This window comes from Terrapene carolina, unplaced genomic scaffold (genome assembly GCF_002925995.2).
Source record: "Terrapene carolina triunguis isolate 2854851 unplaced genomic scaffold, T_m_triunguis-2.0 Scaffold190, whole genome shotgun sequence".
Taxonomy (NCBI): domain Eukaryota; kingdom Metazoa; phylum Chordata; order Testudines; family Emydidae; genus Terrapene; species Terrapene triunguis.
In genome coordinates this window covers 1,644,484-1,661,156 of record NW_020664541.1, presented here as the reverse complement: position 1 = coordinate 1,661,156, position 16,673 = coordinate 1,644,484, and the positions used below count along the sequence as shown (strand labels likewise).

Here is a 16,673-nt window from a genome sequence, read left to right as displayed (position 1 = left end):
CCTGTGCCCAACGCAGGATTGAGCCATACTGTATATTTTCTAGTGCTTTGTCCAGTCTAGTTTTCGATAACACAAGTCATGTAGTTTCCACCACTTTCTTAGGAAGACAATTCCACAGGCTAACAGATCTCACTGGAAGGAAGGTTCCCCCCTGCAAGACATTGTGCCACTCTCTTATTCAAGAACAAAATAAAAACCTGTTCTTGGCAGGTCCTACCTGCAGCAATAGCCGTCTTCCCATCCACAGTCACAGCAACAGATGTGCTCACTGTCACCACCTCTGGTTTGCTACCTCCCTCTGTCAAGACACAGATGTAGCAGATTCAGTTACTTTCTCTCTGTTGCCAGGGGAAGGGGGCACAGACCACACACAGGAGCTCTTTACTTTCCACAGAGAAAAACTACTGAGATCACTGAAGTAGCCAGCTCTGACATGGACTGGGTGCATGGGGATGCCACATGATAATAGTGCACAAAGGATGCCCCAACATTGAAAAGCTCAACTCTGAGCTCATGTCTGCATCTCCCAGAACACTGAAGCATCCTGATTGGCAGTTCAGGAGACCAGATTTCCTCTTGGTGGAATGGCCCATGAGAGCAAGGGTGTTGCCCTCAAAATAAGAAAGTACATACCCCCTGAGAAGCTGCTACAAGACTCAGCCAACCTTCCTGCCCACCTCAAGTTTGTTTACCTGTCTGAATAAGTGGGTTGTATCATTACACTATAAGGCCAAGTTTGGGGCTCAGTTAGACCTGTTTAAATCTAGAGGAACACCACTCAAGTAAGCCAGGCCTTCTTCCTCCTTGTTTTCTGTGAGGTAGGATGCCCCCGAGCGCATTGCACCTCATGCCACTGGTGCCTCTCTGTGTGCATGTCCTCTACGCTTTCTCCTGCTGAGACAGTATAGGCTAGCTGCCCAGATTTTCCCAGAATGCACTGGTACACAAACAAAGTTTAGGCAGTGTTGTATGAGTGAATGCAAAAACATGGTTCAGCTATTATTCTGAGGCATAAAAGCAGGCACAATTCAAACCTTGGACTAGATTGTGCCATTTATAGAACAGCTCTGCATAAAGAGCCAAGTGGACCGTGTACTCTGTCCCATGAGGGGCACTGAGGTGGTTGTATGTCAGGTAGGCATAGCCTCTCCTGGGGCTGCGCATGTGCATGGAAGACAGCGCACTAGGACGGAGCAGGTTGCTTCTGCTGGTGCACCAGCCCCACTCTGCAGGGCAGGATGGAGGCGGGATGAGGCCATGACCTCAACTCCAAGAGGATTCTGGCCCCTAACTCCTCCACGGCCAACTAAAGGCCATCACAATCTGGCCCTGTGTAGGTTGTGCCACACACTGGATACAAAAAACATGGTTGCACATGTAGTCTGAACTGCACCTTAGGCAGTGTGCCATTTCCTAAGTTGAACTCAGTCATTTTAGTCTGTAACTGTCCTCGGGACAGATTCCAGTTTTGAAGGGTTTTATTGGATTTGTTGAAATACAAAAAATAGGGGCTGTGGTTTCTTTTTTACAGTTACCGGGGACATTTTGAAGGTCAATATTTCTGAGCATATTTATTCTGCCACTCATTCCTTCGCAACAGATTGTAGAGTTCAGTGCTTTGCCCCAGCAGATGGATTAGGTCCTTTTTCCTTCCCCACAGTCCCAGCATTTGTCATTGTCTTACTTCTGCCTTCATCATTCTTGTTGGTGTCTGACGTGTCCTGAACATGACTTTGCACTTGCATTCTGTGTTTTAGCCTGAGGTCGTGTGTGGATTTTTTTGACTGAAGTCAGACTGACTTGCACAAGGACACTGCATGCATTGAGAGAAGCACTTGTGAAACACAAGGACTTCCCTGCCAGATTATGTTCATATGCTTTGAGCCTGATCCTGCACTCCTTGTGAACCCAAAACTCCCTGTGACGCTTGTAGGGGATTCGGGTAGACAACAAATGCAGGATCAAACTCCCTAGAGGGAGGTCATGTGAAGTTCCTGGTCCTGCTGGGTCATGAAGCATGATCATGTGGTGAAGGCCCTAGACTGGGACTCTCGAGATCTGTGTTCTATTTCCAGTTCTGCTACAGACTTAATATGTGACCTTGGGCAAATGACAGTCTCTCTGTGCTTCAGTTGCTCATCTGTAAAAAGGGGAGTAGAATTAGGGGGTCTACCAAATTTGCAGGTGTGAAAATTGCAGGACATGAAATCACATCTCCCCTGTGAAATCGGGTCTCCAGCTACCCAGCTCTGAAGGCAGCGCTGTGGTCAGCAGTAGCATAGAAGTAAGGGTGGCAATACCAGACCATCTGTGAAATTTGCTATTTATGCTGTGACCAAACCATGAAAAAAGTGTGATTTCTCCATGATTTAAGTAGACTCCTAAGAATAATCCTTCCTTCCTCCCCCACCCTTTGTCTGTCCTATCTATTTAGAACGTAAACTTTTTGGGGCAGGGACTGTCTCTTCCTATGTGTCAGTGCTTAGCACAGTTGGCCCTGAGCTTGGTCATGGCTAAGGGATACTATGAACCAAACAAAAGCCAGCTTTTATGCAGTCCTTATTAAGGCAAAGCTACCTTTGATGTCAATTAGGGTTCAGATGAGCAAGGACCGCAGGATCTGTCCCACAGTGACTAGCAACTGATACCTGGTCCCATGGGTAACTGCACATGGTGATGAAGGTACACACTGCTCTCACACTGGATGTTGATAGGAAGCCACTGCAGGGATTTCAGGAGGTCACATCCATGCGGGGTGCCAATGTCTGACTTTCTAAGCCCTGCTCTATTGCAAAGAACAATGAAAGTTGCACGTAGTCTGGCAGACGATGCTTCTTGCCACGACTGCCACCTCTGCCCTTCACTCTAGTGGTGACCCTTTAAGTGAGGTATACTTGGGGGCAAGGAGGAGAGGAGAGCATGGATGGAAGGTTTAGTGTGTTTTCTCTCCCCCTCCCTTTATATCCTGGTTCATCTTCTGGATCCCATCCTCGTTTTCTTCTCCGTGCTGCTCACTTCCCCTCCCACATACCCTCCCACCACAATGCTACAAAAAGCGTTTACAGTGAAAGCGCTGCACTCTGTGACAATGCCTGAGTGCAGGGGGCTGGGGAAGAGCACAGAGGGGATTTCTGCCTCCATTGCATGAGCGTCACATAATATTTTGTTCTGATTTTTCTTGTGCTCTCCTGTCCTCCTCCACCTTGGCACAGGCCCCTGCAGGCTCTGGAGATCACATAGGGGACAATCACATCCTGAGCATAGACACAACAAAGCTGCTAGTCAGCTGTCACTTTGGGGCTCCATGGGGTGAGGGGATGCCTACCCACACTACAGAACCAGCATGAGATTCAAGCAGCCCGAGGATAGCTCTCACCATCTCCCCTTGTGTAAGAGCTCAGTCTTGCAGGAAGAGGATAATGAAGGTGAATGGGGTGGGGACAGGGAGCAGGGGACTGTGAGTGACACGTTTATTTTCTCCATCTCCCTCCTTTTCTGTAGTGCTAAGGCGAGGGTTACCTGAACCCTCTTCTGAGGTGATGCTGTAGATGAAGCTCCCTGGAGGATGCTCTGCTGCTCGGCGATACCACAGGGGGAAGTGATCCATGGTGAAGATACTCTCCTTGTCCCCCAAGGTAAGGAACTTCCTGTAAGGAAGAAAAAAAAAAGTGAAAATTGCCACCTTCATCTGGGACAGGGAAGCCCACTTCTCCCTCCTCAGCTGCATTCAGCACAGTGCCTGCCTGGGGGGATGTTCTGCACTTAGCATTGTCAGGGCACCAACACAGCGTCAGGATAGTCACAGGCCGGTGACATACTAAACTTACAGTCAGATAGCACCTTTCACCCCAAAGGACCCCAGAGCAGTTTACAAACTATATGCAGCACACAGGCTACCATCGTCAGTTCATCCACTGCTGAAATGCAGCCATTGCTGGGGTGGAAGGTGGCTGCTCTTTAGCAGCACAAAGGTACACCAGGTACACCACAGGGCAGAAAGTTAACTGTGTCCAACAAACTGCAGGGAAGAATTGAGAGAGACAGAAACACTCACGCAAGCACAGTGGTTGGGAAATTATGGCTCCCACCCCTTCTTTCACAGGAAGGGCTCTGGCATTTTTAAAGGATGAGTTGGTTAGGACAAGTCATAAAGTCAAGATGCCCAAGATACTTCACTGGTGGTGCTGGGGAAGCTGAGTATGTGACCTGCACATGAGCCATTGGAAGAAACCCACATTTGGAGCTGCATGGAAGGTTATCAGAAATATATTTCCCCACCTGATTGGCAAGAAATCAGTGCCTCCTTCCTCACTATTACAGACATGGCCTTTGCCTTCTAGGCTGGATTATGGCAATGGCCTATATCTAGAAAGCACTGGGGAAGCTTCAGCTGATCCAGCACACTGCAGCTCATCTCTAAGAGACACACCTTGGCAAGAGAGTTGTGTGCAGTGCCCTACATGGACTATCCATCACATCCCAGAGTTACTTTAAGATTCTAGTGCTGATCTACAAAGCTCTCAATAGACTAGGCCTGACAACCACCAGGACAGTCTCTCTACGCCAGCTGTTCTCAACCAGGGGTCTGGGGCTTGATGACCTTTCAAGGTCCCTTCCAGTTCTATGAGATAGGTATATCTCCATATATTATATGCAGAAAAACAGTTGTTGTGGCACAGGTGGGCCAAGGAGTTTTTATAGCATGTTGGAGGGGCCTCACAAAGAAAAAGGTTGAGAACCCCTGCTCTATGCAACTCTCCAAGAATTCTCCAGTCCACAGAGTCACTACAACTAATAGAGCCTTGTATCAATCCTTTGTCTGCCAAGAAAGTGCAATTAGGCAGAGGGCCCTTGGCTATAGAAGACCATGCTGAGCCTACACCTCTTTTTTAAGAACAAGTCACACCTCTTGCAAAGATCTAACCCCTCAGTAGAGATGGTTGTATATACTGTCAAATACAGAGTAGCAGCCCCAAATAAACTGATCCTTACATATTCCATAAGACTCTCTCACCTCTGGTAAGAGGAGAATACAGCGGTCCAGTTGCAGACAAGCAAGATAAAATTATTTTTAAATAAGGCACAAGGCACCTAAATACTATGGTGGCAGCTGCTTTACAAATGCTACTGCTGTAGGCAGATAAGACAGAGGTTAGGTTTAGGAACACATCTGAGCTGTCTGAGAATTATCTGCATGACCCAAGAGCCTTATTTCCCAGGTTCTCCGCTTCTTGGATTCTGCTCAGCATGTCACATAGATCTTATGACTTTTTCCATATTGAGCCACCAGGTGGTGCTGTTGTCCACATCTATGTCCACATTACCCCCCAGCACAGGCTGTTCAGCCACCATACATAACCAGTGGTAGGTGGGATGGGTATAGCTAATAAGTAACATCCTTGAAGCTGAAACTCTTTACCTGCCTAGGCTGCCATTTGGTGAACAGGTAGCACCTACCTCACTTAGCTCATCCCACTGGGGCCCGCACTAACATGCATAAGTCATCTCTATTGTGGGTAAGAATGAACCATGAAACTGAAAAAGGGAGATGCAAGGAAGTGCAAAGTAAGAATCTGTGCTGTGTGGTACCCTGCAGCTCTGAACAATCCTATATCCCAGCCCAGAGCTGCAACAGCAGGATATCTATTTGTAGCACTGTAGGGATTGTGTTATTCCAGCTAACATCTGCAATATGGATGTACTAACAGGTGTTACCATATGCAGGGGGAAGAGATTTAGTTACCATGGGTCACAGCTGTAGTATTAAAGTATCAACAGGTGCCATGTGCAGGTGAAGGAACGCTGTTAGTCCAGGTAATGTTTTAGGAGACATCACAGGGATCATTGTGCAGATGAGAGGCCTGCACTTACTATGCAAGTGGGACTAGTTATCCAACCAAAAAATTCTGGATAAAATTTTCAAAGGTGTGCAAGTGATTTAGGCTCCTAGGTGCCTGAATCACTTTGGAAAATGGGAGTTGGGTGCTTTAGAAAATTTTACCCTCTGTCTGAATTCCTTTTAAAATATCTAATCCCCTTCACGCATTCAGCTCCCAAGCGCAAGAGTGAGGCTGTGAAAGAGATCACGAGGAAGCCCTTTTATTTGTGTGGTAGGGGAATGAAGACTCCTAGTTTTCTGACTCAGTCAAGAATCAGGAACTGGCTACGGTGTTCAGTGAAAGAGAGATGGGGGAGGGGTCTGAGTCTTGCCTGATCAAGAAAACAAGATACACTTCTACCCCGATATAACGCAACCCAATATAACATGAATTCTGATATAACACGGTAAAGCAGTGCTCCGAGGGGGCAGGGCTGCGCACTCCGGCGGATCAAAGCAAGTTCGATATAACGCGGTTTCACCTACAACGCGGTAAGATTTTTTGGCTCCCAAGGACAGCGTTATATCGAGGTAGAGGTGTATAGACAGAGCTAATGACCAGGTCAAGAAGGGCAAAGGAGGTCATAAGGGATAAATGATGCCCCCCTTACAGGACAGCCAAGTTCCAGAGACTCATTGGAGATTCTCAAACAAAAAAAAATTGATTTATGGGCTTCTGCACTTGCCATAACATAAACCATACCTGGGCGGAGCACCAGGAATAACCAGGTAACAGACTTCCTTGCAAGATCTCCACTTCTTCCTCCCCCTCCCCGATTTCTTTATTTCAGATCTTTACTTTTGCTGTATATTTTGATGTAACAATGATTGGTCATTTATATGGTTCTTTCCTTTCCAGAGGATTTGGAAGAGCTTTACATACTACATACAGGAATCTGCCACTGAAATGCAGCCACCACTGGAGAGATGCACCTGCAACCCTTTAAAAGCACAGAAAAATGCTATGTGCCAGCAGTATAGGACAGGGAATCTACACTGCCTTCCCACAGCACATTGAGTCAAGTTCAAGGTCTTGCTTCTTATCTTCAAAGCAGTCAATGGCCTGGGCCCAGCATATCTGACAAGTCCACTCCTCAGGTACAATGGGACTTTCTGCCATAAGGGTGAAGCTCATCTGTGCAGGAAATGGAACCTCCTCAGGGACTGGTCCCAGACTGTGGAAGACATTCCCACAGGAACGAAGGACCATCACAAACTTCAGCACCTTCTGCTCCAAGTGCAGGGCACACTTATTCAGCCTACTTTCTAACAGGAACTCAAAGCAGCTGAATAACTCTAAAAATAACTCTAACCAAAATCCTCCCAAGCCAAAACACTCCACTGCACACACAATTCTCCCTCTAGGGAGAGGATGAGAGAGAGACTAACTACATGTGACAGACGTTAGTCACATTGCGTAATGCACCCCCTGGAAGGTGCTCAGATACTATGATGATGAGGGCAGTATAAGAACCTGTATAGGATAGAATATCCAGCAAATGAGATTAAAAGGGGAATTGAGATAGGCAGAGTATTACTAGCCAAGTTGGAACATGGCCCAAAAGCTAAAGCATAGACCCCACCCATACTCTCACAAAAAGTGTCACTGGAGATCTTCTGGCTGTAATGTCTTGGCAACAGCCCTTCTATTTCCTGACCAGGACTTTGGAACAATCAAAGAAAAGATTAGGTCTCCCAGAAAAATCAGCCTACATTTTACATTGAAACCATTGCATTCTGGGACAGGTTTTTGCCATATAACACACAGAACAAGCACAAAACAGTGCCCTGCCCCATCCTTTATGACACATCGGACAGGTCTGCTCCACTAACCCCTGGTTGCTTCCCATTCTGTTCTCTGTAACCCTGGATACCGTTCAAGGCACAGTGGCAATTTCATGCTGCTCCTTCACAGAGACTAGAAGAAACTCCTCAGTGAAGTTTCATTTTAGGACTTGCCTGTTCGAGAGTTTCTCAGATCCCACATACAGGAGGCTCCTCATGAGGCCGGCTCGAGTGCCCAGAAATGCCGTCTCGACCTCCTGCTCAGTCTTACTGTGGGACAGAGAGAGAGACCCATGGGGCAGAATTAGATCTCAGAGCTAGAACTAAGCCTTCCATGTAGTAAGGACCTCCAAAGTGGAGATTCAGAGGGCAACACATTGGAGTGGGAGGTTTCTTAAGTATTTAGGACCAAATTCCCCTGCGATATAATGCCACTGCCTTCAGTGGGGTTACACCAGAACTGACACATTTGAAAATCTGAGCGGGAATTAGGATTATTACGATTTTACTATTCATTCTCACAGTCACACTTTTGTGATTTGTTCATTTTGTCCCTTTACAGAGAGAACTTAAAGTTCTCTACTCCTGCCCGCCCAGCTGCAGGTTATTTACATATGGGATTGGGGCGGGAGATGAGTTACTCAGAGAGAATGGGTGTGCTCCCAGGGCTGAACCCGAACACTGTCTGGGACAGGGAGATTAAGGGATTGCGAGGGATGACATAACTGAGTGGTGCAGGGCGACCTTGCTGGAGTTGTGAGTAGCACAGACCTGACGTTGTTGTGAAGAGGCTCACAGTGTAGAGGGCCAGCTGCTATGGACACGGCACTGTCTTTTTAAGTGAGAGGAATGTGGTGGATGACAGACTAAGGCTGTATCTACACTAGGGTTTGTTGGCAAAAATTTCCTGCCATTCCTACCACTCATTCAACTCCACCAATGGTAGCAACAGTGGGAGTCCAAATACAGATAAGACAACCATGGCTGCCAATGTTTATAATATATGCTGCAAGCAGATCTGAACAACACAGCGTTAAAGTGCTAGTGGCCCTAAATGCCCAGGTGGTAGCAGCCATGAGAAAATTTTGCCTCCAAAAAAACCCCAAGTGGAGGCAAGACCCTCTAGATTTATATCCCTTCTCAGGCCTGGCAGCAGCAGTCCAGGCTTCCATCTGTGTACTTCAACCCTGATCTGAAGGCACCATCCATAAGTGTGACAGGTAGGTCAATTTCTATGGCCCATTCAATCCTTGGCTTCAGTGTCAGTAAGAGAGCCAACTACTGCCAGTTGTGATACTCCAATAGAAGCTGGACTCAGCTCAATTCACTTTATGTAGTTCAAGGAACAGTTGTCACATGGTAACAAAGCTTAGTCACTACTGTCCTTGGGTGAGATTTGAACTCATGACTTTGAAGTGTAAGTTTCTGTATCTATTACCAAGACCTCAACTGTGAGACTCCTCCTCCTTGGAGTCCATGCCTGAGAGGGAGATTGATGTCCTGCTTCTGTTTCTGTGGTCAGCTTAGTGCTATGTAAGGATCTATTATGAGCTCTATGGAACAAAGGGAATCAAGCTGCTCTTCAACTTGGCCACAGAGCTTTCACCAGGGAATCAGGAGACCCTGTCCAAACTCCCAAGACGACCATGGGATCTGAATGAATTTCAGCTGCGTTTTCACATATACTTACTCAGACATGTTGAGGGCCAAGGCTGTCCAGTAGGCCTCCATTGGCGCAGTTACCACCGCATCAAACAGCACCTCCTGGACCAAGTCCTCATCACCTGAGCAAAAAAACCCAAACATGATTAGGAGTGAGAATGGTGTCATCCCTTTGGGTACGTCTACACTTACTTCCTGGTTCGGCAGCAGGCAATCAATCTTCTATGATCGATTTATCGCATCTTGTCTAGACGCGATAAATCGATCCTGGATCGATCCCGGAAGTGCTCGCCGTCGACACCGGTACTCCAGCTCGGCGAGAGGAGTACGCAGCATCGACGGGGGAGCCTGCCTGCCGCGTCTGGACCCGCGGTAACTTCGGACTAAGGTACTTCGAATTCAGCTACATTATTAACGTAGCTGAATTTGCGTACCTTAGTCCGAAGTGGGGGGTTAGTGTGGACCAGGCCTTTGCCTCCTAGATATCCTTTAGAGCAGCAATGTTACTGACCTAACTTGTGGTCCAGTGGGTTGAACAACAGGGAATAAAAAGAAGATCCCACTTGCATCTGCTGACCATCCCAGGGGTGCCTCACCTTTGGCTGAGAGGACAGCAGGGGAACCCTCACCAGGGTGTGACCAAGCCACTCTCACGGACTGTCTAGCAGCAGTCACACAGACAGCATTACAGTCAGGGCAGCTCACCGCCATGCTGTACATGAGTGGCAGTGATCCTAACTGTGGGGTTCAGGTGGTCACTTTCATATGGCAGTTCAGCGCGCTGGTCACTCTTTACAGTTTTAAAGGGTCAGAGGTCACCTTCTGTCAGCCCAAAATTTCGGGGGGTTGAAAGGCTGAGCAAATAAAACAGGGTGTAGTGGGGCGGACTGCCCCACTCCTTGAGAGTGTGGGCTGCAGCAGGCCAGTAAGCCTGTGCAGACAGGGAGCCAATTAGAGAAGGGCTTATTGGGAGCCAATCGGGGCCCAGATTGGAGGCAGCCAATCAGGGCCAGGCTCAGCCCTATAAAAAGGCTGCTCAGGAAGGAAGCAGGCAGTCTGTCCCAGGCCTTTGAGAGGGGAAGGTCTGTCTCCAGAGCAACAAGGAGTCTGGTGGCACCTTAAAGACTAACAGAGTAGCAAGACTGGCACCACGGACAGCACAGCACAGCGCTGGCCAGACCCGAGGGAGCAGAAGGGAACTCCAGCCCAGTGTCTGCCAGGCTGCAGGCCCTGAGGGGAAAGGCCTAGCCAGTGCGAGGGGCCGAAGAGGAAGCGGCCCAGGGACGTGGACAGACGGAGGGGAGAGAAGGAGGACAGCAAGGCTGCCACCAGAGTGTCCCTGGGCCGGGACCCAGAGTAGAGAGTGGGCATGGGTCCCCCCCTTGCAGTACACCCAGCTATCGGCTGTGGGGAGCAGCCATCATAGACTACGCCAGATCCCTGGCAAGAGGGATTAGACTTTGGCGTGTGTGGTTGGACATGGTGGCTGGGGTGCAGAGAGACTGCTGATCAACCACCCCCCGGAAGGAGGTGTGGCTGGACTGAGGGGCACTGCTGGAGGGCAGTGGTCTGAAAGAGGACGCCGTGAGCTGGTGAGCGACGCGGGCTCAGATGCCAACCAAGGGCGAGACAACGGGCGGGACACCACCAGGAGAGGGTGCTCCACTGGACTGAGCTAATTCCCGGAGGCAACCAGCAGGAGGCGCTGCAGTGGTGAGTCCCAGCCTTGTCACACAGGGTCAAAAGAATTATTTATTCCCCTCCCTTTTGGCCTTCACCCCTGAACTCACTGAACAGACAGTCTACAACTGTTGCCTTGACTCCCTCTCTCTCAGTCCTGGATCCCCTCTAATCAAGCTTCTGCCCACTCCACTCAAGCTGCCTTCCCGAAAGTCTTGAATGATCTATCTGTGGCCAAATCTCAGGACCTCCACTCCATTCTTGTCCACCCTGACTTCTCTGCTTTTGACAGTGGATCACACCCTCCTTCTTGAAATTTGAAATCTTGTCCTCACCAGGCTTCAGGGATGCTATCCTCTCCTAGTTTTCCTATTCTTTGGCTGTTCCTATAGGCTTTGTCTAGATGCGAATGTAAAGATGTGGTGTTGGAAGGAGTTTGCTAATACTTGCTAAACAGTTGTAAAATGTGGTGTGGACAAGGCAGCTGAGCCTAAGCTTTAACTTGACTTGCTTAGCACATATTAAAGTCTACACTGGCTTATCCACACTAGACTTTTGGAGTGTTATCTAACACCACACCGTTAAATCCTAGTCTAGACAAAGCTGCTGTGCCCTATTTTAAGTGGGTTCTCCTCCTCCATTCTCCTGGAAGATCCCACAGCGTGCCATTCTTAGCCCCTTTTTCTTCTCACTCTAAAGCAGAGGTGGGCAAACTATGGCCCGCGGGTCACATCCAGCCCACAGGACCCTCCTGCCTGACCCCTGAGCTCCTGGCCTGGGAGGCTAGCGCTTCCCCCCCCGCTGTTCCCCCTCTCCCGCAGCCTCAGCTCACTGTGCCACCTGCGCAATGCTCTGGGTGGCAGGGCTGCGAGCTCTTGCCAGGCAGCGCAGCAGCAGAGCCACGGCCTGACCCAATGCTCTGTGCTGCGCGGTGGCGTGGCTGGCTCCAGCCAGGCGGTATGGCTGCCAGCCACCGGTGCTCCAAGCAGCGCAGTAAGAGGGCAGGGAGCAGGGGGGGTTGGATAGAGGGCAGGGGAGTTTGAGGTGGTGGTCAAGGGGCGGGGGTGTGGACAGAGGGCGGGGAACAGGGGGGTTGGATGGGGTAGGGGTCCCGGGGGGGCAGTCAGGAAGGAGAGGGGGGTTGGATGTGGCAGCGGGGGACAGTCGGGGCAGGGGTTCCGGGAGCGGTCAGGGGACAGGGAGCAGGGTGTGGGGCAGGAGTCCCCGTGGGGGGGCAGTCAGGGGCAGGCGTTCCAGGAGCGGTCAGGGGACAGGGAGAAGGGGTGGTTGGATGGGGCAGGGGTCCTGGGGGGGCAGTCAGGAAGGAGAGGGGGGTTGGATGGGGCGGTGGGGGGCAGTCAGGGGCGGGGAGTCCAGGAGCTGTTAGGGGACAGGGAGCAGGGTGTGGGGCAGGAGTCCCGGGGGGGGAGGGGGCACGACAGGGAACGGTGGGGTTGGATGGGGCAGGAGTCCCGGGGGGGGCCATCAGGGGGCGAGAAGCGGGGGGGCAGGGGCAGGGGCCGGGACATGCCTGGCTGTCTGGGGAGGCACAGCCTCCCCTAACCGGCCCTCCATACAATTTCGGAAACCCGATGTGGCCCTCGGGCCACAAAGTTTGCCCGCCCCGCTCTAAAGTTTTACTTTTGGAGATCTCATCTACCTCAGATAGCTTCCTCACCATCTTCATGCCATTGACTTGCAAATCTTCCTCACTCCTGACTTGTGTCCATCTACTCTGTCCCTTTTTTTCAGTCTACCTTACATCTCCTCCTGGATGCCTCACCATTAGCTTAAACCTAACATGTCCAAAACTGAATCCCTTATCTTTCCTTAATGCTCTCCCCACTCCCCCTGTTTTCTGTTATTATTGACAAGATCCTCTTCTCCCTGTCACAGAGACCTGTAAGCTGGGGTCATCTTTGACTCCTCCCTCTCCTTTTCATAACACATTCAGGTCATGTCCAAATCCAGCTGCTTCGTCCTCCATTGCAATTCCAAAATCTGAACTTTTCTTTCTGTCCATATGGCTAAAACTTTCACCCAGGCCCTTATCATCTACCTCATTCTCCTCCTTGACACACATCTCACTTCCTTCCAGCCCCTTCAAAACAAAACTACTAAGACAGTCTTTCATTGACCTTTCCCATAATTCTATGTTACACCCTCCCTGCTTCCTCTGAATCCCTCCACTGGCTCCCCTTTCCTACCTCATCAAGTTCAAACGTCTTGTCTTCACCCTTAATGCCCTTCACTACATTGCCCTTCCCTGCTTATTTGCTCTTGACTTTTATAGCGTCATTCCTGCACCCTTCGTGCCATCAATGATGCCAGTTTTGAACAGCCATTTATCTGCGTGTCCCACAAACATCTTTGTGCTTTCTTCTATGCTGCTTCTTATTCATAGAGCACCCTCTGACTTGATTAATAAGGCCACTACTCTTTCTTCCCTCAGATCCCCCTCGAGATGCACGTCTGTGCTGATATTTACAACACATCAACCAGCTAACGATGTTCAGGTAGAGCAGCAGTTGGAGATAGCTGATTTCATTTAATTCAAAACCCAAAGAAAACCCAAACATACTTTCAGGTGATTTGAAACTGTCTGGGAACATCAGGTAGTGCAATATCTAAACTATGAATCCACATGATCTTTTCATTACATTTGTCCTCTCTTGTCCATTTCTCTCCTTTGTCCATCACACCCACTTCGTCTACCCTAAAGAGCTAATGACTGAATTTGGAGTAAGGCAGAGCTTGCCTTTTATCCTGTGTTTGAGGGAATGCCTAACACAATGGTACCCCAGTTCTGAATAGGGCTTTGGGATCTACCACAATATAAATAATGTTACTAAGGTTTTAGGACTACACAGCTCTGAATTACACACAGGCACTCTTTCCTTCCTGGCTCCACCCACAGCTCTGTCAAACATGGCCTGCAGCACCCCCAGCTAATACAGGCCTGGATCTCTCCTTAACAGAGATGTTCAATCCGTTTTAATTTTGTGGTAATTATGAAATGGAAACAATCACTTGCTGCTGGGGATTAGGATGTGGCCACTCAATTTATTTCCACTTGTGAAGTGAGCAAGTGTTTGAACTCCGCTCTGCAGAGATGAGCATACAGCTCATGAGCTCAATCTACCACCACTCCGTTTCCCACAGCCCTTCTCCACGGTGGAGAGGCACAGGAGAGCTCCAGTAGGTCACTTTAATTTCCAGCACTCACATTCCAGATCGGGTTCCTCTCCTGTGAGGAAGCGGATCATGGCCTCCAGCTGGCTGAGCTTCCGGTGATCTGGATCAATATCGGTGATGCAGTAAATCCTGGCGGCAAGGAAAGAAACACAGAATCACTTTCAAGCAATCACACCAGGAAACTAGTGATCTGGAAAAAAATATTGTAACAAATCCTTGGCCACCTAGGAATTTCAGATGTCATTATGCTGCACTCCTTGGGTGCTCAGAACTTAACAGCATGGATAGAACTCAGCTCCTCCTGTTAAAAACAGCACAGGACGCTACCACTTTATCTAAAGAAGCATCTTCGTTAGCAGTATAGTTCCTCTGACACACAGCAGAGCAGTTCTAATTTCACCCAGCAAAGGGCAATGGTAACATATATACTAGCCCGCTTATAACAATATTCAGTGTGATGGAGAAACCTGGAAAGCAGCAATACCAAAGGAGACCGATAACTAGACAGTGAACAAGCTTGCAATGTGATATAGTGGCAAGATAAATCAATGGGCCTGTGTATCCAGAGGCATCAGGATGCAGAGTTGGAAGGTGATCACTTCTCTGTATTCCACAAGAGACCTGCCTTCTAATATGGCTTTCAGTTCTGGCCACTTCGATGTCAGATTGGAGGGGTATAAAGAAAAAAACAAATTATTAAGGAACTTTAAGGAATGGTTTATGAGACAAGACTAGAAGAAGTGACTATGTAAAGCTGGTGAACAGATGACTTGACTATATACGTTAACTGTGCATGAAACTGAAGGAGGAAGAGATGCTATTCATGGCGGTTTGAGGGGTTTTAACTAGGGTATAATAAATTGGTTTTTTTGCAGTGTTTCTTGCAAATAATTGCTTTAGTTTTGATCCACTTGAGGTTCACATGCCCGAATTTAATGCAGAGTTTCAGGTACACACAAATCTCAAAGCAAAAGTTGAAAATGCCAAGCTTCGTTTTGTTTCATGGACAAACCAAGCAAAAGCACAAATTTTGCATGATATGATTTTGCATTAATAAAGTCAACTCCAGGTTCACTAGAAACCACATCCAGGCTCAATTAAAAGGCATGTGAACCAAGCTGATTTCTCACTAAGTGTAATCTGACCTTGCAACAAAATCCCACTTCATTAAGTTTTGTGTGATTTATGGTTTGTTGCACAGTTCTAGGCAGGAATAGGATGAGATTGTGCAAAGGAGAATTGAGGGTGAATATCAAGAGATCTTTCCTGACAGGGAGATGGGTCAGACTGTAGAATAATCTGCCAAAGAAAGTGATGGAAGTCTCAGGAGGTTGCACCAAACTCTGGCACCATCAGTTACTTCAGGAGAACATTGCTTTTCCTCCAGGCCAGGGTGGGTGGTAGAGCAGAGCAAACTCTGCCAGTGATCTCAACCCAAAGCTCCATCATCAACAGGATATCATCTACTTACCATTCATTAGCTAAGGTCAAGTCTGGCTGCAGCAGGTCGTGCAAACCTGAAACAAGAAAGCAACCAATAAATCTATTGATCAGTCAATGAACCAAACACACTGAAAGAGGGTGAGGTGGGGGACAGAGAAGAGAGGGAGGCACAAGCTCATCCCTGGGATGCCAATGAAGTTCAGCATCCTTGCCCCCTACAGAGCTGTGACTGTTTCAGGTTAACCTACCTTCTTCCACGGAAGTGTTCCCCAGCAGGATGTATTCCCCATGCCCACGGGAGAGGACGACACCCAGGCTGCAGGCAGGGGGAAAACAGAGGGTTTGTCAACAAGGTCACGTGCAATCCTCAAATGTTTAAATCTGACACTGCCCTCCCTGAGAGGTGAGCTATGATCCCCAATGCCATCAGCTCTCTCCTCTCTTATTAACAAAAGAACATCCCCAAGCGAGCAGTAAGAGTATCTGAACTCCAATACAAGGGAGCAAGGAACCCCTCTGTCATAACCAATATCATGAGAAGGGGGGACCAAATAGCCACGCCCCCCGCCCCCAAGAGGTACATTCCCTAAGTTGAGATACACTTGCTCACCTGAAAGGCGTGCCACTGATGTCAGTGAAGAAATAATCATTAGTGAGAAAGAGAACCCGTTTCTGGAATAAATAAAAAAAAAAAGTGGGGAAAATAAACTTTTTGAAAAACAAACCCTAAGGTGGGGGAAGTGATACACCATCCTACTGCACCACAGCGACAACGGTGATTTGGCTACACGACCCCAAAGGCAAACCAAAGCATCTGATTAACTCCAGTAACATCCATCCCCACAGGCCGGGTCTGAGGCCATGATTCAGTGTGCAATGTTCAGCAAGTCATGCTTTTCAGAGATCCACTCACTCAGCCATTCAATTTCCTCGCAGGGCCAGTAAAACACCTTAACTCTGGGATTACAACCCAGAGAGCAGAAAGTGTGAGGAAGCTGCTCTCCCTTTCACTGCATTAGCTATATGCTCA

The 16,673-nt window shown here is 48.6% G+C and overlaps 1 protein-coding gene across 1 annotated transcript in view; it reads right to left on the bottom strand.

Annotated features, from left to right (window-relative positions):
- The window catches only part of CACNA2D4 (calcium voltage-gated channel auxiliary subunit alpha2delta 4), a 163,325-nt gene that overhangs the window by 79,648 nt on the left and 67,004 nt on the right, over positions 1 to 16,673 (bottom strand). Inside the window, exons 20-27 of the mRNA XM_026654338.1 lie at positions 16,254 to 16,315; positions 15,892 to 15,959; positions 15,672 to 15,717; positions 14,232 to 14,329; positions 9,354 to 9,447; positions 7,834 to 7,933; positions 3,520 to 3,643; positions 218 to 298 (exon numbers count right to left, since the gene is read on the bottom strand). Coding sequence (XP_026510123.1) covers positions 218 to 298; positions 3,520 to 3,643; positions 7,834 to 7,933; positions 9,354 to 9,447; positions 14,232 to 14,329; positions 15,672 to 15,717; positions 15,892 to 15,959; positions 16,254 to 16,315 — 673 coding nt within the window. The remainder of the gene's footprint in view (positions 1 to 217; positions 299 to 3,519; positions 3,644 to 7,833; positions 7,934 to 9,353; positions 9,448 to 14,231; positions 14,330 to 15,671; positions 15,718 to 15,891; positions 15,960 to 16,253; positions 16,316 to 16,673) is intronic.